The sequence below is a fragment of the Wyeomyia smithii genome, chromosome 2 (genome assembly GCF_029784165.1).
Source record: "Wyeomyia smithii strain HCP4-BCI-WySm-NY-G18 chromosome 2, ASM2978416v1, whole genome shotgun sequence".
NCBI classification, from domain to species: Eukaryota; Metazoa; Arthropoda; class Insecta; order Diptera; family Culicidae; genus Wyeomyia; species Wyeomyia smithii.
The window spans coordinates 228,123,416-228,145,433 of NC_073695.1; the positions used below are offsets into that span (position 1 = coordinate 228,123,416).

The following is a 22,018-nucleotide window of genomic DNA, read 5'->3' on the forward strand; positions in this document are numbered from 1 at the left end:
TTTGTGCGATGTTTAAGTGTATTTTAGTATATACACATTGCGAAAAAAATCAATCGTTTTACAAAAATCTACGTCGGTTTTCTCTCACACCTTCTCCCTCTTGTCACAGCTAGGCATTACCGATGCTACTTTATTAAAGTATGCTCCATTAAGGCGTTCGAAAATTGGTAAATACTCAAATATTTTCAATAATAAACTTTTTTACGAGAACAGAAAAATGTTGAACACAGAAGGTATGCAAATCCTAAACTGGTTCCTCATACTTCCGAAGGTTGACCTTGCTTTTCGTTCATAAAAAGATTCAAAATGGCGTTGGAGTCGATTTTCAGCCTCTGAGTATCATCCCGATTACGAAAATACCCGTATTGAGTCATTTTGGGTTCGTTTCCGGATACCGGATGTCGCCATCTTGGATTTTAAAATAGCGTTCAGAGGCAATGTTCGAATTTTTGCGATCACTCTGGTTCCAAAAATACCCACTCGATCATTTTGGGTTGTTGTTCAGAAACCAGAAATTGCCACCTTGAGTTTAACTGGCTTTTGTTTTCTGATCATATTTCCGACCATTTTCAGCTGTTTTCCGGAATAATTAGTTGAAATATATGTTCATGTCTATGGATCCCTTCCCTTGGTTCGAATTATCATAGATATATTTCATGTACTCTAAAATTCTCACATTTTATTGTTGGTTCCCTTTGCTCTACTAATTCTAGAGTGCAAAAGCTTGTGTTTTGTTTGTATGGGAGCCTCTCCCTTCCACAGAAGGATGGTACATCAAACCATCATAGAATCATGTTTCGTACTCAAAAACTCTCACATGCCAAATTTGGCTTTATTAACTTGATTAATTCTTAAGTTATGAAGAAATTTGTTTTCATCTATATACCAACTTCTCCTTAGAGAAGGAAAGGAGTGTCAAACCGCAAATTCTTGCTTCGAAAAATTTGGTCTAATTTGCTTGATTAACTCTCGAGTTATGTAGAAATTTGTGTTTCATTTGTATGAGAGAGGAGAATGGGCCTCAAACCATCATATAACCCTTCACTGGCCCCAAAAACCTTCACCTACAAATCGTCACGCCGATCGATTCGATAATTTCCAAGTTTTCAAAGAACAGACAGACAGAAATCTAGTTTTGTATGGCAAGATAGATAGCTAACGGTAAATAAGGAACCATTTGGTTTGAAAATTTATTTGAATATTCTCAAAGTAATACTATGATTAAATCGCGGTAATAGCAATATCTCGTTAAACGTGTTGTTTTTTATTTTCTCTTTTCGCTCATTTTTGCCAATTTACCTTTAACCGTGCTGACAATCTCCCGTTCAGCCCGCTCCAATTCGTCGATCTTATGAGCGATGTCGAGAATGTTCGGAGCTCGATACAATTCCGCCTTCCTTCTCAACTCGTCGTTGATTGCTTCCAGCTCGGCTATCTCCGCTTCAGTTTGTTCAATTTTCTGCTCCAACTGACTCAAATTCCGCTCTAGCCGAGAGCAGTCCTCACCGATCTGTCCATACTGCTTTATCGTCTCGCTCAGCTTGATCTTCTCCCTGGTAATTTCTCGTTTTACAACTCCCTCAAGAAGCTTCAGCTCGTAGTTCGTTTTGCTGACATTCTTTAGTTCGATCTCGTTATCCTTCTGCTGGATGATCAGCGCTTCATGATCTACGACGATGCTATCGCTTCCAGCGATCTGCTGCTTTTCCACGACCAGCTCCTGTTTAACCTTCATTTCAACGGCGGCCTTGCGCAACTGAAAGCGTACCGTTTCCGTGGCCATTTTGCACTTCTCAGTCCAGTCATGGCAAAAATCCGCAAACAGCTCGAACGGGATCGGTTCCAGAGGATTCCGAGAGCGACGGGCCGTAATCTTCGATTCCAGACTCTCCAAAGCTAGATTGGCTTCCTGCTCGGTTAGCTGCATATCCTCTAGTGAACATTCCAGCTCATCGATTTGTTTGCGGTAGTCTGCTGTGGATTCGGCTGTCATGACAGGGCCTGTGTGACAATTTGCATTCCACTAGCATAGGCTACTTGATGCCACAACACGGAGAATGCAACTACTGTTTGCCCAACAACAAAAAAACACAATTGCGAGCAAATAATTTATGGTGAGAAAACTACTTCGCAAGTGAAAGTGGCTTTATTGTTATTTTATTCGTTTTAGGCGAAAAATGATAAACTGACGTTGATAGAGCTATATAAATTATGTCATCTGTGTTTTTGAATCATAATAACAACATTTTTCAGATCGCACTAGGAAATATAAATCCCTTTTTCTTTTATGAAAAATTAGAAAAATAAATAATAAGTTACAACCGGGTTAGTCACAATTTGCTTTCGCAAAACTACTGGAAAGTCCACTTTAGCTGCTGCATCAGCTTCCTATTTTACGCCCTGTTGACCCGGCAACAATAGTCATTTTCAACAGCCGGCGTTTATTATAAGCGATCATTTTACTGAAAACGACCGAAATGAATGAATGGCCATTATTGGCCAACTCCGCGGACGATTAAGTACACCGCACTATGCAGCAATATGTTGAACCAATTTTCAGCATACCAGCAGACAGCTTTGGTGTGCAGCTAATTCTCCACTGTATCCGCTGGGAGAAGAAAATGAAAAATGCACCGCTTTGGTGCAGACAAAAATGGACCCAAATTCCAACCGCAGCAACAGTTGAATTGCAAAAACCAGCTAACAATTGAAGTGTTCTGCATGTGAAGTGGTACATCCCTGGGTGGGGAAATACAAGACACACAGAGCGGGCACAGATAATTGTTAGAGTTGCAATAGTTTGAATCGTTTTACAGGTGAATGGGTTAGTATTTGTCTGTGATTTTATTTTGTGTTTGAAGAAACAAATGGGTATATTTCCAATGAACTTGAAATAGCGATAAATAGGTGATGAGTAACCAATGTTATTACAGTCAAAATAGTTCAATGCTATTGAAAAAAAAACTTCTTTTGATTCCCGGTTGGATATTTTTAGTTAGTGTTTTGAGAGGAATTAAGTTTAAAACTAAGATTTTCTTACTTTAACTTTATTTCATCAATAAAAGGCATTTCGAACTGTGATAGGTTGTCACATGTTTTGCCCGTCTTTGCTCGATCTGTAAACGCATTTACAAAAGAAGATTATTATGTAACTTTTAGTATTCAGTTATACATTAACCTTACCGAATCCTCCTCCAACGTAACTCACAGGTATGATTTCAGGTAATCCTGAGATATAAATCGAATAATGCCTTATTTCTCAAGAATGTGCGCCGACTATTCTTGATAGTAGTTTGTTTACTGTGATAAATATATGTAAGATTATTCAGGGCAGCTCGAGAAAAATACAAAAAGTAGTAAACTCACTCTGTAGTTCATCTGTAAAAATTGAATAAAAGTAATTCCAACTTTCAGGAGACCATTCCTAAAATTGGCATAGTAAATGATGACAGAAATGTGATATGTCAAGAACCACGAATCCACAACACAACAGATGCTCTGGCTCGTTTTCAGCCTCTTGGTCTAAACTCCAAATGGACTCCACCTTCTGGAATAATGTCACCTTTGGTGATGACTAGCGGTACCTTAGTCTTGCTAGTTTGTTCGAACGAAAAGTTGAGCAGCATGTAGTAAAGTATGGTCTTAACCTCGGCCAGCGCGAGCCGAGATCCAATACAGTTTCGAGGTCCGATTCCAAACGGCAAATATGCTCCGGCATTTATGCTGCCCTTTCGCTCCTCGCTAAACCGCTCCGGGTCAAACTTGTCTGGATTCGGATAGTATGCCGGATCACGATGCAGTCCTTGAACCGGTAACCATATTATTGAACCTTTTTCGATTGTGAACTTCAGATTGTCATTGCAATCCAGAGTGTAATCCTTCAAACAGATCCGATCGAGCTGAGGAACCGGTGGCCACATTCGAAGCGCTTCCGAGACCACCATGTCCATGTATTTCATTTTTTGCATCGCATCGTACGTAAGTGACTTCCCCTCGAGGGATAAGTACGTTTGCATGACCTCAGCGTATAGTTTATTCTGTATTTGTGGATTCAATGTCAGCTCGTAAGTAGTGAAAAGTAAACACGTTGAAACCGTGTCAAATCCGGCCAGGAAAAAGACCATACATTGTGCCACCAGTTCCGTGTCAGTCAGGCTACTCAGGCTTTGAGCCTTACCAACATTTGATTCTTCCACAGCGGCAAAACCTTCGTGCTGCTCCTTCTCCTGCTGATGCTTTAGAATACCTTTCTTCGCTTGAATCAATAGATTTATCATGTCCTGTCGAACGATCCCCTTCGCTTCACGCTCTCGGATAGCACTTAGAATCAAAGAAGAAAAATAACGATTCTGTTCTTCATCGATTGCATCGATCCCCAGCCGTGCCATCACACCAGGCATAAGCCTGTATCCAATGAATCTGAATAGTACACTGATCCGGTTGAAATCTACCATCTTTTTTCCATTCAAATAGAAATCGTTGTTTTTGTTTTGCAACGAATCCACCTGAATCCCGAAAGCGCACGATGCAATGACATCGTTAGCGAACCTTGAAAATACATCCCTCATTTCATACTCCAAAGTTGTCCCAGATTGTGCCCTCTTCAAAAAATGCTGTGCTGTATTCTCACTACATTCCACCACAAGATTGAACATCTGACGCATTTTGCTGCCGGTGAATGCAGGACTTAGCGTGGACCGCATACTCTTCCACTTCTGACCGGTCAGCGTGAACAGTGACTTGCCTATAATCAGATTTGGATGATCGTGGTCCGTATTACCGAATACCGGTACACGGTCCGTGAAGTGGTCGAAATCCTTCACTCCCACCTGTTTGATCAGTGCTGGATCGCGCAATACAAAGACCGGCTCATTCAAGTCGAACATTCCAAATACCCTGCGAAATATGGTTTACGGATTACTTTTTTTTTTCGAAACTTTCTAAATGTACTTACTTGACACCACGAAATTGATTGTAAATTGATTCTACGAACCCACCAAATGAACCCTGTCGGAGGTACAGCGGTGCCGTATTGCCTAGTGGTAGCTTAAACCTCATCGATGGAATTGGCTTATGGTGGAAGTAGTGCTTCTTTCGGGTTATAAAGTAGTAAACACCAACCAGAACTGCGCCCAGTGCCACCAGATAGGTGAGGTTAATGTCCATTTCGTATAGCAACGCTTAAAGGGTTTTTTTCTCGTTAAAAGTTGGTTTAACACTGATTCTTTGTTCGCCACGAACCATCAGTTAAATAATCAGCGTCGACCATTAATCTGCTTGGTTATTTACTTTGTGGTTTCCATAAAAGGAAGGTGGCTCTCATGTGTGGTGGTTTTTGTGTGTGCTATAAGCAGACAGATAAGACGATTGCTTTTTTCTAATCTATAATTGAAAATGTATTGTTTCCGTCTGTAACCGGTTTTTGAGAATAGGGTTAGGTTCGCGGTATTTCAATTGTCTCTGTACGAAGCTTGAAAACCTGTTTTTGTGTTATGTTGCTTGTCGTCTAGTTTTTTTTTCGTTCGACTCAAATCAAGAATACAGATCGCCATAGAAAAAGATGTCATAGAAATTTGAATAATTCAAGTTTTGTTGTAGTGTAGGCGTAATTATAAAGCATCAGTCATATAAATTGTTAAAAAAAAAACAGAGGAGTAGTACGCAAAGCCACGATCGCAAGGTTGACGAAGAACTACATGAGATTATTCGTTACTTTCCTTGTACTGTTGTATTCAAAAGTCATTTTGGCGGTCATTTTGAAAATCAAGATGTTGACTTTCGGTTGCTGGAAAACAGTCAAAGATGGCCGAATGAATTGATATGTTAGCATTGATATACACTAAGGTCGCTTTTCACGTGGGTTTTTTATGTGGGTTTTTTTACGCGGATTCCGGAATTTACGCAGTTTTTTTACGCGGACTCCGGAATTTACGCGGTTTTTTGTTACGCGGATTCCGGAATTTACGCGTTTTTTTTACGCGGATTTCGGATTTTACGCGGTTTTTTACGCGGATTCCGGAATTTACGCGTTTTTCCACGCGGCTCGTATCCCCCGCGTAAAAAGCGACTTCAGTGTAGTCTATCTTAATCTTGGCGTCTATAATTAAAAAAATTCACGATGACTCCCGATTGCAACAATGCAAGTGTTGTAACGAACAGCTCTATGTAGTTCTACGTCAACCTCGCGGTCATGGTTATACACAGAACCATTCTGTTATTTTTTAATTGAGAAAGTGTTGCTGCACTTACCGCTGACACTGCTACTACAACCGCTGCCGGTACCCGCTGGCGCTGCTGCAATCTACGGCCGTTATTAAGTGCTACCTAGCTAATATCGTCCTAGTCACCATCCACTCGTAAAATGATTGGTTTAAGCAGAAGCAGGATATTATAAAGCCCAAATAGTATATTACCGAGTTACTAGGTGTATAATTCTAGGTGTTGAGGAAAATAACACAGTGCAACAAAAATTGACTTTTTTCTGCCTTGGTTTCTATAAATAATTTTTTTGTGTATTTTGATGCTAACCTAATTTCCCCGAGTTTGATCATATTTCAACTTGAGGGGCAACAATGGCGCCATTTTGAATTTTTGAGAAATCGGAAATATTCGATGTTTTTTCGACGCCATTTTGTTTAAAAGCCAAATATCAAAATCCTAAGAGTTTGTCCACATATTAGCATCTTCTTACCCATCTTTAAAAAAAAACAGATCTTAAATCGGACAAAAACTGAGCTCAAAACGGTGATTCTTCGAAAACGGTTTTGGCATGGTTTTAGTATATTTCACAAAGCAAAATAACATCGAATATGTCTGACAATTAATGGTAATACGATAATATCTAAGAGTGGTTGTCAAATTAGGTCTTATATTGAGTGAAAAAGCCTCAGGAATCGATTGGTAGGTGTCTGATCCACGTAAAATATCAGCAACATGTCAATTTTGCCCCAATTCCCCTACAATACTAAAATAGGTTTATCTCGACGTTGGATTAGCTTATTTGAAATCTCTTTAATGTAATATCAAGAGTGTAAGCGATACTCAAAGATACAATAACAATTTGTGTTTACATGACCCTCCCCGTTCATGGCCGGTCCGGAGCGAAAGATGACCAGCTCGACTTTTCATTTTCGCTAATTGTCAGTAATAGCAGAACCTTCTTTGGGAACTTGAATTTACTTATGGAGTAAAAAAAATCAAAGCCCCCCCGTCGACCTCCCCTGCTGCTATAAACAGTCTGGTGATGGAAAATGGTTTATTTCCACTAGGTAGGAGCATTCCATAAGTTTCAGCTGGCTGAGTTGAGGTTATCCTTGTTGTTTGAAGCAATAAAAAATGGTACTGAAAAGGTACCCGGGTGCCCTTTCGAGTATATAACGGTTAAGCGAGTAATCGAAATATTGAAATATGCGCTTCAACAAGGTTTGACCATTTTCAATAGTACAAGTTGCATAATTAAGAGCCAATTCACGAGAAATGCCACCACCTTTCGGAGGAACGTTGTTTCGATGCTCTCCGATTAGGCTGGAATTTCCAGCGTTTCAGTGTATTTTTTTTCATTGGGGTAAAGTGGGGTAAAACGGCCCTTATAGATGATATGTCCAAAAACGTCCAAATCCCAAAACGTTCAATAACTCTTGATAGACTGGATGGATTTTTTTAAAATTCGTGTTATTATTCTACACTAATAGTACTTCGAAATACATGGTCTCAATATATGGTAAAAAACTAACATGACGAAAAAATGCATTTGACACATTCTCTGCGAAGCTACACCAAAAAACCAATTTTTGAAATGCATATTTCAACAATGTAAATATTTTTCCTAGATTCTATAGTGATTAAACCTTCCAAAAACGTAAATGTCAAATTTATAGTGTTTAAGAAACTGTGGAAAACTAATTGCAAAGTTCAAGTAAAATTAACAAAAAACAAGCGTTTTTGGTTACATATTTTTTAAATGGTTACAATTGATCAGGAGTATGTGTTTATAATACATTTTTTATGTTATATGACTGTGAAATAAGTGCTTTATTCGATGCCTAAAGAGTTTTGAAGTGAAATTTCAAACATGTTGATCTTAGGCCAATATGAAAAAAATATGAAAAAATATGAAATTTAGCGTTGTAACGTCACGAAAAAAGTACAGTTTTTTACTTCATGGAAACTCCTTACATTTAATCAATGTAATATTTTGCTTTCTCTTTATACTCAAAAATACCTTTAATTTGATACTAAAAGATCGCATCTAGGTTGAATACAACTTGAGTTACAACCGAGTTTAATTTGCGTTGTAACGTCACGTTTTTTCCCCCTTATATAATATTCGTCTATGTTCAAAAATATACTTGATGCGTCTAAATTAGTTCACGTTACATATGTCATATAACAGAGAATAAATTTTGTAAAATGGATTAATGTTTTTAATTATTAAACTGTGGGTCATCCATGAGTAACGTTACATTCTAAAAAAAATCTAATATTATTCTATTATATTATATTACAATGCATTGCGTGAGGGGGGATAGAAAATTGTCAACTTCCGCGTTACGTAACATGCGAATGTTCCCTATGAGAAAAACTATTGACGCAATGTAACCGTATCAATGAAATGAATACTTCGTCCGCATCGCTCAAGCCAATCTTCCGAATGTGATGGTTATCGCAATTACGAGACGTGACATCACCACATTTAACGATGAGAAGAACATTTTTGAACGACCAACACCATATCGTGGAATAAGCCAGCTATTTATTTTTAAGGCAAGTCTAGATGAAAAAATCTTCAGCGGCAAAAATGCACTCGAATTTTCTTGAATAAGTAGTGTGAGCTTTAAAAAATCTAGGATATATTACGGGAGTGAAAAAAGCTAAAGAGCGGCATTTTTGTGTTATTATTATAATTTTCGGAAGGTTTCTTGTATTTATTGGAATTAAGGACACATTTGTAAACTTGTTTTTAATATAAATGCTGAATAAACTGATAACGTACTCAAACATTGTGAAAAAACTTCAATAAAAATAAATTTAATATGTTTTACACATAATGTCATATAAGACACTTTTGAGAATATTTATGATACATATTTCACTTATGAAAAGAATAGATTTGATCATAACTCACATTCCTTCACTGAAAATCTCCAAGTTTAAGTTTGGTTCTGCATGCCCATACATTAAACGACAAAGTAAATTTGCTACGTAGTTTATGGATAACCCCACAAACCAAGTGCATAAAGTAGAAGTAGAAATATATAAATCAGATATTGAACTATTTCATATGAAAATGTCTAAGAAATATGTGATAAATAATGGATACCGACTGATTCATATTTTCGTGACGTTACAACGGAGTGAGAATATCCCTTGCTGAAAAATGAGCGTTGTAACGTCACGAAATATAAAAGTTTCTCAAATATAGATGTTACCAGTTATAGGCACTCTAAACATGGCAAAATGTTCGATTATTATTTGTTATCAAATCGTGGAAGAAAAAATTGTTATAAAATTCCAAACAGAGCAGAGTTTTTGACTTTTGTAAGGAAAGTCCCGACACCTCAATTTCTCGCGCGTTGTAACATCACGCTACATTTTTACTCCCCAAGGTAATATAAACAAAGTAAACAAATATCTTATACATCATTCTTATAGAAAATTTTGTCTACTTTCCGAATCTGTAATAATATCAAAGGGTTTCACGAAAAAAATACAAGTTAGAATTAAAATGATGCCAACAGAAGAATAGTCAAAACGTTGTAACGTCACGGTAGAATGTGTCACTTATCTTTTAAAAATTGTCAATTTTGGTACTTTCTACAAAATCGCTAGAAAAAAAATCTGAATATAGCATTGTGTAGGGCAACTAAAGAGCTTTAGTTTCACGTATAAAAAAAGCAAAGCCTTGGTGCTACATTCCGTATCGGAATTTGACCTTCTGTTTACTATACACAGACTTCGCAGCCAACCGTTAAGTGTACAGGACAATTGCGGGGCTAGCGCTACGACCCTACTGACACTAACAGTCTCTCCCGAGTCAAGACTTGAACCTACGACAACTGGCTTGTTAGGCCACCATCGTACCTCGAGACCAGCTGGGGAGGCATGGTTTCACGTATAAGCCAAGTGGAAAAAAAATTTTTTTTTTCACTTTTTTTTCACTGTTACTTCATTTGAAATGGGGTAAAACGGCACTAGGAGTTTTTTTTTAAACCGTTACAATCACTAAAATCGAAACAAACAAAAAACAAACCCTGAAATCGCGAAATTTATTCTCACTAAAAATTTGACGGCCCACAGATTTTGATTGCCAGCATCCCAAAACATATATTGGATCAAAATACCGCAGCTTTTTCTTGGAGCAGGTGCCAGCGCACAATGGTCCAACAAGGCAAACAGTGTAACTTAATTTCATAGCGCCTTTCGTCTTCATCCTAGCTTACTAGTGTCTTCGGAATAATTGTTTGTATGAATAACCCGCATAGTCGCAAAAAATATGAAAAGTTTACTATACTAAAAATAAAAATACTAACTTTCTTGTGTTTAGAGATAGAAGAATGGTTTATTCAAAAAAGTTGTAGAAGGTTCAAAAACATGAAACTTTGTTGTACAAATGAAAGTCCTATCTTCATTCGGTATAAGGTTATAAAGTACGTTATATGGAACTTACTTAAAATTAAGTTTTTTTCCACTTAACTGTTGTTAGTTGCATTTTACTTGAAAGTGTTGTTTGGAGGAATTTCTAGAGCACTTAAAACACACATTTTTGTCAAAGACCATACATCTCCAGGACTTCTCCTTACAAAGTTTCATCAAAATTTAGCTTACTTTTTCGATATCTTCAAGAACGCATAGGTTAAGAAGGGGCAAGTGGAATCATGATGTCAATACTTTTCCTTGAAGTTAAGTTGAAGTGCTATAAACTCTTGTAGGTTCCATTTGTGACGGCGAGCATATGTTACAGTAGATTTTCATATGAGCCGTTGCGGAACAGAGTGGTCTAAAGACCATTTTTGCATAAACCGCATTTACTCAAGAAGCTGAAGTTGGGAGATTAAGAAAATTTCGGAAAATCGAATTTTAAAGCTGATTTAATCCGTGTTGAAAATTCGTCCCAAACAGAATGGCCGTTTTGTTTCGGAACAGAGTGGTCTATGTACATAAATCGATGTAATACTATTATGTAACACGTAACATGTAGCATATTACATGTGATAAGGAATGTAACACGAAAAATGTAACATGTAAAATATTATGTAATATGTAATATGTTGTGTTACATGTAATGTAACACGTGACATCTTACATGTGACATGCTATATGTATCATATAACATGTGACACTAGCCATTTTATACGATTTACCGTCATTTTCCTTGTCATTTACCGGGTTTGTGTACATAGACCACTCTGTTCCGAAACGATTCGAGGATTCCAGTGAATATATATATATGAAATCAGAGTGGTCTATGTACATTGGTGAGATAAAATCACCGATTTCGCAAAGAAACTGTTAATTTTATGTATCCCAATGTTAAACCACTTCATAACCTTTATATTAGAACATTTTGTTTGAAAGAATCCGTTGAACAGAATTTTATTCAGAGATTTTTCGAAAATTGCTTCTCCTGAACAATTTGCTCGATGGCACATAGACCACTCTGGTTCGCAACGGCTCATATATTAAAAGTACTATTTTTTGTGTTAAGTGATAGAGGAATGATTTATTTGGCAAAGTTTTAAAACGTGCAAAAATATGCATCTTTGCTGAACAAACATAACTCCTATCTTCATTGGGTACAGTGTTACAGAGTATTCTATTAAAAAGTTACTTAAAACATAGTTGTTGGTACCTAACTTTTGTTAATTACATTTTTCAGGAAAACGTTGTTCTGAAGAAGCATTTTGGCATACAAAACACACGTTTTTGTTGAAGATCACACATATCCAGGACTTTTCCTAAAAAAGTTGTGGCGTATTAAGATAGGAATTTTGTTTGTTCATCAAAGTTCCATATTTTTGAATCTTCTACAACTTTGCTGAATAAATCATTCTACTACATCTTAATACAAAAAAGTTATTTTTTTATGTTTAGTATAGTAAACTTTTTATAATTTTTGACAATTTGCGATTATGCGGGTCATTCATACAAACAATTGTTCCGAAGACACTATTAAGCTAGAATGGAGATGAAATGCGCTATAGTAATAAGTCCCACTTTTTACCTTATTGCACCACTGTGCAGCGGTCTAGAGCTTCGTTGCCGCAAGATTACAGAGTCCGCTTTGACAAGCGAGTGGTGATAGGTTCGAATCTCAGTAGAACGAAGCCATTCGTTGGCAAAAGGACTTTAAGTAAGGGTTAATTCTTAGGTTCTTACACACAAAACTTCCCTTCAGACTTGAAAAACCGCTGGTCTAAAGCTCCGATAATATCATAGACTATAGCACGTTGTACGCTGTTAGTGTGATAGCTTGCAGGAGAACATAGGGTCGATAAGGAAGGCAGTAAGTTTCTGAGTCTGAAGGAGAAGACAAAAAGCACTATAACACCGTGCAGGTTACTTCTCAATAAGTAATGCTGCAAAAGGGTAAAAAAAAAAACAAAAATGTGCGAACAGCAAATTCGTCTGAATTTTGCCACAAAAGCAGTGGCGTCGGGTCCACCTGGGCAGATAATTTCTACCATTACTTTAGGGGGCAATGTTGAGCTAATTACGCTCGATAGTGAATTTATACCACAACCGGACGCTTTCATTGGATTTTTCCCACGAAGCGTGGATGATAGCAATGATACAATTCTAGCTCTGCTAGAAAGCCAAAACGAGGGACTGGTGACTGATGCATGGAGAGTTCTCCGACGCAAAATCATCAACCAACAACACATAGAACTTACCTTTCTAGTTGATGGTGTGTCCCTTCAATCAATTAAAAAGAATAAATATGTTTTAGACTATAAATTCGGTGATGCTCGAATACGCAAACAACCTCCAAAAAAACCTGTGCCACAATCGAATGGTAAGCAGGGAGATGGAGGCGGCAAGAGCGATGGCGGTAGTGGAAGACAGAGGCAGAACGTGACCGACGACTGCCACAAAACCTTGTTAGAAGCTGGTGTAGCCTCTAAGGATATTGGAAAATCCTGTGAGGAAGTCCCAGCAGAAGACAAGGTTATTGTCACAGGTCACAAAAATACCTCAGGTCTAACCACTGTGACGTCAATATCCTCTGTTTCGAACAGACTGAAAATAATTAAAATTACTCCTGAATACAAGGAGATAAATTTTTAAAATTTTTCTGGTAATGTCGTGCCCTTTGAGAGGGAACATGAAAATCCCCCAAAAAACGGCCAAAATTACCATCATGAATAATGTCATCAATATTTATAATGCGAATCTTGTTATTGCAAAGGGAGTACTCGAAATCCCATGCATGAGGTTCGTACAAAACACACTGGATGCCATGTTTTTCCAGGAGCAAACAGCGATCAAGAACATAACTTCTGTAATCAACAAACAATCATGTAAGTTGGTTTTTAATCGTGTTACTTTATCTCTTAAGTCAACCAGGAGCAGTAAGACTTCATTGCTTACAGAATTAATAAAAAAACACATCACGGCCATCATAGATGTCTTCATCACTTGTGAAACGTTGAAAATCTGCGTGCTTCTAATTCACTCTTTGGACAACACGGCGGATACAACACATTTATTCAAGGTATGGATCAGAATTTTTAACTCCTACAACATAGGAAGATGGACTAACAAAAGTTTCTCTCTAAAATTTATCGACAAAATCATCAGTTTTAAATTATAAATTTATAAGTACGATAATCGACAATACGGATTACGCTGCGAAGGTTTTTCTAGCTGTGGGTGGGTTGTGGGATCCTAGATTGGTGATACTTTGATTTGCAATGTCTGCCATCAAAGTAGCACAAATTAACATCCAACACAAACGAACAGCAGCCATAAATCTTTGCAGAATAATTCTATGTTGGTAATCTAATAAATCCTAATCCTGTTTTTAGCAAAAGTGGAATGAACAATCTTCGAATTATGCCACGCGCATGCATACTCATAAATAAAATAATAAATGCTACTCTTGTCTCCAATTTAACTACTAGGGACATCTGTGTTGTCAAAATAGATGTTAAAATCGAAAACGTCAATAGACAGTATGTCTGCATATTTTCCACACGATGAGGCCTCTCCCACGGAAGACTTCAAAAAAGTTGTGGCTTATTGTGAAAATGAAAATTTACCTCTAATTGTGGGCACTGATGCAAACGCCCATCATATGATTCGGGGTAGTTCAAATATAAATCCCAGGGGCTCTGACCTGATGGAGTATCTTTGTTCTACGAATTTGAATATTTTAAATATAGGAAATGCTCCAACTTTTTCAAGCCACTACAGAGAGGAAGTGCTAGACTTAACACTCTGTACAAATAATGTTATTCATGAAGTGAACAATTGGCGGGTTTCTAACGAAGAATCATTGGCTGATCATAGATTTATATTCTTTGAGCATCTAAATGATTGTTTAGAGGTAACTCGTTTCAGGAATCCAAAAAATACAGATTGGGACGCCTATGTCGACGCTCTAGCGTCGAAATTCCACGAGTATGAATCTGTTTTGGAAAGCCCACATGATCTAGACGATGCTGTTGAAATCACAACATCCTACATCATGGAGGCTTATTGGAGGCTTAAGAAAGTTGTCCCTTACGTACAATTTAATCAACGTCCTGGTGGAATACTGAACTTGCAAAATTACGCAAGAATTGCAGAAGGGCTTGGAACAGACGCCGTACAGAGGGAATCATTGCTTTTAAAACAGCTCGGAAAGCCTATAAAAAAGCTCTGAAATCCTCTGAACGACGGGGTTGGAAAAACCACTGCACAAACATTTCTAGTGTGAATGAAACTAGCAGACTTAATAAAGTTTTAGCGAAATCTAAGGACTTTCAAATTAACTCGATAAAGAATGAAGATGGAAATGTTAGTACAAATGATGGAGAGGTTCTAGAAAACCTCTTTAGAATACATTTTCCGGGGTGCTTAGAGCTGGAACAATATGACGTTCCCGATCACTTTTCTGTTCCTTCGGACACATGGGTGATAGCTCGTCGGCTGATAACAATCGAGTCAATAAAATGGGCTTTGGATAGTTTTTTGCCATATAAGACTCCTGGAGCTGATGAAATATACCCATGTTTGCTCCAGAGAGGCTTCCAACATATAAAAAATATTTTAAAGCAGATTTTGACTTGCAGCCTTGCTACAGGATACATTCCAAAATCCTGGAGAGAAATAAAAGTCAAATTTATTCCAAAGGGGGGACGTGCTTCATATGATGAAGCAAAAAGCTTTAGGCCAATCAGCTTGAGCTCGTTCTTCCTCAAATGTTAGGAGAGAATTATCGATCATAACATCCGTAATGAAATTTTGTCCAGACGACCTCTTCATGAAATGCAACATGCGTATCAAAGAGGAAAGTCTACAATTACTCTCTTACACCGTGTTATCCATGATATAGAAAAGGCCTTTTCACGGAAGCAATCCTGTTTAGGAGTTTCCTTAGATATTGAGGGAGCTTTTAACAGTGTTCCATTCAATGCTATAGTTGATGCGGCACACTTTCATGAAATACCCTCATTTATCGTGACGTGGATACATGAGATGCTAAAAAATCGTTATTTGAACTCATCGCTAAGAGGAACGTTCATAAGAAAACGATGCATCAAAGGATGTCCCCAGGGAGGCGTTTTGTCACCTCTGCTGTGGAATCTCGTAGCGGACGGTCTGTTACGAAAACTAAATAACTTAGGATTTCCCTCTTATGGCTTCGCTGATGATTATCTTGTTATGATTACTGGAATGTGTATAAGCACAATTTTTAACCTGATGCAACAGGCTCTAAAGGAAACTGAAAAGTGGTGTCGTGAAGTTGGGCTCTCTGTAAATCCCAATAAAACATTACTTGTATTGTTCACTAAAAAAAGGAGAATCACTGAAGCTCGTCCACTTCGTTTCTTTGACTCTGAGGTCTGTGTGACAGATCAAGTTAAACACCTTGGAGTAATACTAGACTCTAAACTTAACTGGTCTGCTCACATCGATTTTAGAATCAAAAAGGCATGCATGGCCTTTGGACAATGTAGACGAACAATTGGTAAAAGCTGGGGTCTTAAACCTAAATACATTTACTGGATTTATACTGCAATAATAAGACCAATACTAGCGTACGGATGTCTCGTATGGTGGCAAAAGGGAGAGCTGAGAAGCATTCAGACAAAGTTAAACCATCTACAGCGGATGTGTCTAATGTCATTGTCTGGTGCATTCTCTACAACACCCACTGCTGCTTTAGAAGCTCTTTTTGGTATAAAACCGTTGCAAATTTTCTTGAAACAGGAAGCCTACTCATGTGCACCGGTTACAAGCAAATGGATTTTGGCACTATGATATCGATAATAACAATTCCCATTCACGTGTGTGGTCACACATGCTCTCGTGGGACCAACTTATAGTTGCTCCAAGTGATATGACTCTTCCTGTGAGTTTTCCTTATGGGGATTTCAGTTCCTCTTTACCTGTGCGTAATGATTGGATATCAGGCCGCATAGAAAGAGAAATTTCGGATCATATTGTTATTTATACGGATGGATCTCTGCTTGAAGGAAAAGCTGGAGCCGGAGTTTACTCGAGTGAACTAAGATTGCAACAATCTTTTTCATTGGGTATCTACTGCACAGTCTTCCAAGCTGAAATCTTTGCTATTATTTGTGGAGTGCTGGCAGCCCTCCAACAAAAGGTAATTGGGCAAATAATCTATATTTGTTCTGATAGTCAAGCTGCTGTCAAAGCACTTGGTTCTCACAACTCTAGGTCGAAGCTAGTCATTGCGTGTCGCACTTGTCTAGAAGAACTTAGCATCATGAATACTGTTAATCTTCTTTGGGTCCCTGGACACTCTAACATTGCTGGCAACGAATGGGCAGACGAGCTTGCCCGAAGTGGTGCATCAAATAATTTTGTGGGTCCTGAGCCCGCGGTACCTATTCCTGAGTCTTGGATAAAACAAAAGATCTGCCTTTGGGCTTTATCTGAGCATAACAGGTTGTGGACAAATCTTGACTCCTGTCGCCAAACAAAATTGTATTTACCAAGCTTATCTGTAAAAGTTAGTAACTATCTTTTGAATTTATCAAAAAAGAACTGCAGTGTGCTGATAAGAGTTCTAACTGGCCACTATAGTTTGAACTATCATTTAGCAAGCATGCATCGTTCGAATACTTTTTGTTGCGACCTCTGTGAGGGCGATTATGGGTCTTCTTTTCATTTAGTATGTAGTTGTCCCAGACTTGCCCAACTGCGTTACAGGATTTTCGGTCGTCATCTCATAAATGAATCTGAATATAGATCTCTTGATTTGAAAAATATCCTTCAGTTCATTCTTAATTGCGGGAAAGAACTCTAGTGCCTTCTAAATTTCTTGCTGGGACTAGGACTAGGAAGACGAACTTTATGGTTTGTCACTGATAATTCCTAGAACACAAATATCCCATGCTTTTTCTATGTTTTCAATCCTTTCTTTATCCTTTTCCTCTTCTACTCTTAATACTTCCCTCTTCTTCTATCTCTTTTTTCCCTTTTTGTCAGGTAAATGATGAGAAGGTTCCTGCAGTTAGGCACAAATCCTCCACATGTGAGGGGAACGTGCCGTTATAAGCCATGGCTTTTTAGCCGACCTACCTGATACCTAGGTTCTTACACACAAAACTTCCCTTCAGACTTAAAAACCGCTGGTCTAAAGCTCCGATAATATCATAGACTATAGTACGTTGTACGCTGTTAGTGTGATAGCTTGCAGGAGAACATAGGGTCGATAAGGAAGGCAGTAAGTTTCTGAGTCTGAAGGAGAAGACAAAAAGCACTATAACACCGAGCAGGTTACTTCTCAATAAGTAATGCTACAGAAGGGTAAAAAAAACAAAAATGTGCGAACAGCAAATTCGTCTGAATTTTGCCACAAAGCAGTGGCGTCGGGTCCACCTGGGCAACATGTGCACTGTACAGGAACCCTATTTCCTAATATCTGAACATATGCAATTATCGAATTATAATAACCTTCAAAAGCAAGTAAGCATACGAGCGAAAGCCTTCAATTTCAAGCTTTGTTTTGATTTTCTCCTTTAATTTAAGGGAAAAGAACTAAAATAAATGTATAGTGGACATGTGACGAAATAAACCACGCGACGCCTCTGCACAAAAGATAAAAAAAAACTACTGGTCGCAGTTGCGTCCATAAAACAAGGTGCCAGCGGTTGTGCTTAGTGCTGATGCTGCTACCTTCAGCTACTTATTTAAGACCGTCCTAGTCGCCAACTACTAGTAAAATGATTGGTTTGAGCAGAGACAGGCTCTTATCTAATCCAAAGTGTACATTCCCGGTTATCTAACGTATGCGGCAAAAAAGGGACTTTTTTCAGATGGTGGTAAAAAATTACCTTAGACAGATGATTGAGTTTGATAAATTTGCCATATGAATTTCCCCGTTCATGGCCAGTCCGGAGCGAAAGATGAGCAGCTCGCCATCCCACTCTCGCTGATTGTCAGCCACAGCACCTTCTTTGGAAACTTGATGTATGAAATAAACTTTACCTCGGTGTTCACTTCCTTCGTGGGGGAAATAAAATACGAAGTGCCCTACCAGTCGTTGCCATCCAGGGTGTGACAAGTCTGGTCGTCCATCACCACCGCCACGTCGTAATTTGCCGGGAAAATTATTTTGACCATCTAATCCCGCCGTTACCGCTGCGTCATTGTTTGTAGCTCCGTGACTAGTGGACGGGACTTCTGCTTCCTGACATGTATGTCCATGTTCGCCAGGTACTTTTTAACTGTTCGGCCGGTTGCACCAACCTCCTGGCCAAGCGCACGCAACGATGTAGCCACTTTTCCCTTGGTCTTCCTCTTCAGCATACTTCGGAGCTTCTTGTCGCTCAGGGTCGTTGACCGTCCGGAACGGAACCGGGCTTTCTTTCAATGCTTTGATTGCTGTTCAATAGTGCCAAGATGTTGAAGATGCCGGAACGAGCGTATCCGGTGTCGACGAACTGCCGCACAATGACCTTCTTCGACGCGACGGGGAACCGTTCTCTGAAGTAGTGTCACTGCTAGTCTCGAGGTACGATGCTGTCCTAACAAGCCAGTTGTCGTAGGTTCGAGTCTCGGCTCGGGAGAGACTGTTAGTGTAAGTAGGATCGTAGCGCTAGCCCCGCAATTATCCTGTACTGCCCCTGTTTACATAGTTGACGTAACAACCAACACCATCATTGCGAGAAAAACGCGTTTTTGTTATTTTAACCCAAATCATTATATTGAGATACAATTTCAACAAAATAGTCTGTCAATTTTATGAAGATTGATGTTTGAAAAGAAGCCTTATGGATTATACGAGTCGGCCCGTGGTAATTGATCCAGAAAAACCGCTACGCCAGTTTATGCGAATAAACATGTATTTTTCTCGCAAATTGTTCGCATAGCTTGACGTAAAAACTGCCTCGCATTCTGGCAAATCGATTAAGTTCACCCACCGTATTATACACACACGTTTTAATTATTTCATCTGATGCAAATATCCACTAGAAGGGGGAAAGGACACGGTGACTTTACGCCTTCCTGAGGCTGAGTGTTTTGTGAAAATATTAATATACAATACAAGAATTCAATCCCCCTTTCCCCTTTTTCCCCTTTCCATGGAATATTTGTCGAATTAAACGACTTAACTTAGACAAACATACATAAGTAAGACAGCCGAATAAAACGACTTAACATAAATAATTGCACCTTGCATGGAGTGACGCCAGTTTTTGCAACGTTTTTCCAATATTTCTCAAAAGTTTCAGAACAAAATGGTTTCCTTTTTGCTTGTAGTGTATGTATCTTAGGTAAAGGAAGCTGAATCAACGAAAAAGTGCAATTCGGTCATTTTGGCTTTTACGTCAACTATAAACAGGGGCAGTGTACACTAAACAGTTGGCTGCGAAGTCTGTGTATATAATAAAACAGAAGGTTCATGTTCCGAATCGGAATGTAGCAACCAAGGCTTTGCTTAGTGTCACTGCTTACACGTTCACGGTTAGAGTTCGACTCACAGAGCTGTCAATTTTTTTCTGCTGACTCATGGGTATTATGATTAATGTTGCATGCGTAGTTTCGTCGGTGGGTGTGAAGGTAAACTCATGAAAAATCGGAATTTTTTTTTCAAATAATTTTTTCATCCTGCCGGCAAAAAAGCGATGAATGGCCGTCACTTCGACTTCTTTTGATTCTACCAATCAACTAATTGCAATTCATTGCCCTTCAGTTTTTTGTGTACAACAAGAAACTAAAAATCCCGAAGAAATCTTTGAATGGATGACACTGAGGTAGATTTGTTGTATTCAGGATTTAGACAAGAGTATCGAAGTTTTCTTTTGTCTATTATTTTGGCCAGTTTTCCACTACTTTTCTTGCCAATTGTCGTTGAGGTTTGCAGGAGACTATAAACAGCCGAAACTAGAAGATTTCCGCTTAAAAATGGTTTACCTTGAACTTTTTGTCAAGATTTTTGTGCCATTACAACTGTGCAATCTGCTTGCGCAATGCTTCTTGTCTTGAGGTCATTTATTTTAACAAAACCTAACAGGCTTGAACAAAACGAAAATACTGGCATGAAGAGAAAAGAGAGAGTAAACTCGATTAAAGCTAGGTTTACGCGCGTTTTGCAACTAACAACAGTTCTGGCAACAAAAACACTATCAATAACATTTATTCGGAGCTGAATTTTATTCTAGGATATATCCCGAAGCTCTCGTTGGTGGTAAGTGTTTAAAATAGTACATTATTGCACCTCGTAAAACTTTTTCTGACATCTTGTTTCTTTTTGGTTCATATGTTGCCAATTAACTAGAATTCATTCCGAGTTGATTGGTATCCAAAGGTTAAAAATCCGTCAAGGAACCACTTAGAGTGGAATTAATCGAGTATGGGTGTTGTTTTTGCCAGTTTTTTCCCTGTTGAGTACAATTTTCCTTGGGCTCGCAGCATCCAAACAGAACTTAATAAAACTTTCTGGGTGAGTAGGCCTTATTAAGCCAAGCACCTGTGCAACTTTCTTTTGAAAATTTATCTAAACTGACTTTTGAAAAGATTTGAAGTAATAAAACCTCTTGCTTATAAATCAATATATCTAAATAATGACGAGAGATAGAGAATGGTTGCCAATGAATAACTTTTAGAAAAGTATTTGATCTTTCATTTAAAGATATTGGAAAAATTAAGGTCCTACACTGAAAATACATAATTTTAAATTTTTAATAATTAAAAGTGATTTTGAAAATATCGGTCATCTCAGATTTTTTTCAAATCAATGTTTTTGGATAGACAATTAAGTTGCCTAAAACTCTTCAGATCAAACCACAACGGGATCTCTTAAGGAAAAAAAAATTTTTTTTTAAAAAAACTTTTTTGTATACTTTGTATCCAACAGCAAAAAAAAAACTGTAAAAAAAACATACTTAAATAATTCATACCTCGGTGGTTCCTTACCGATCTTCGGGTACCAATGAACTTGGAATGTATTCTAATTCATTGGCAATATATAGACCTAAAAGAAATAAGATATCAAAAAAGTTTTATGCGTTGAAAAAATTTACATTTTGCGCAAACTCCTATAATCCAAACCATTTCCGGTGTAAGTTGGTCACGTCAAGTTCTTAAGAAATGATAAGAAACTAGGATAGTTTTCCTGTAGAATAAAATTGGTTTTGTCAAAATCGATTCATTTTTCGACTACTTTTGGCCAGTTACAAATCGACAATAATTTGCCTGTTTCAATCATTTTGTTTACTATCTGTAGCTGAATTAGTTGAAGTGGAAATGTATTTCTAATTAAAAACAACAACAAAATGCAAAATTTACATGCATACATACATTTCCGGACAGATCCAATAGCGAGAAACATTATTCTACT

General features: G+C 38.0%; 2 protein-coding genes across 3 annotated transcripts in view; one reads left to right on the forward strand and one right to left on the reverse strand.

Moving 5' to 3' along the window:
* Positions 1–22,018, forward strand: part of LOC129721072 (sodium-dependent transporter bedraggled) — a 276,779-nt gene that overhangs the window by 48,795 nt on the left and 205,966 nt on the right. The gene's annotated exons all lie outside the window — the stretch shown is intronic.
* Positions 1,235–5,213, reverse strand: LOC129721090 (cytochrome P450 9e2-like). Of its 2 annotated transcripts, XM_055673222.1 has the most exons (5): positions 4,955–5,207; positions 3,367–4,896; positions 3,184–3,300; positions 3,041–3,116; positions 1,235–2,066 (listed from the first exon to the last, which is right to left on the reverse strand). In XM_055673222.1, exons 1-2 carry the CDS (start codon positions 5,164–5,166, stop codon positions 3,510–3,512), a joined length of 1,599 nt encoding a protein of 532 aa, XP_055529197.1. In that variant the 5' UTR covers positions 5,167–5,207; the 3' UTR covers positions 1,235–2,066; positions 3,041–3,116; positions 3,184–3,300; positions 3,367–3,509. The 2 variants fall into 2 exon arrangements, with proteins under 2 accessions (XP_055529197.1, XP_055529196.1); XM_055673221.1 differs by having other exon boundaries at positions 1,235–3,116; positions 4,955–5,213.

What these genes read in the sequence shown, in the direction of transcription:
- LOC129721090 (XM_055673221.1), bottom strand. Translation starts at nt 5,166, where the DNA reads ATGGACATTAACCTCACCTATCTGGTGGCACTGGGCGCAGTTCTGGTT. An exon ending in AATCAATTTCGTGGTGTCAA is followed by an intron (nt 4,897 to 4,954) that starts GTAAGTACATTT and finishes CATATTTCGCAG; the next exon opens with GGTATTTGGAATGTTCGACT.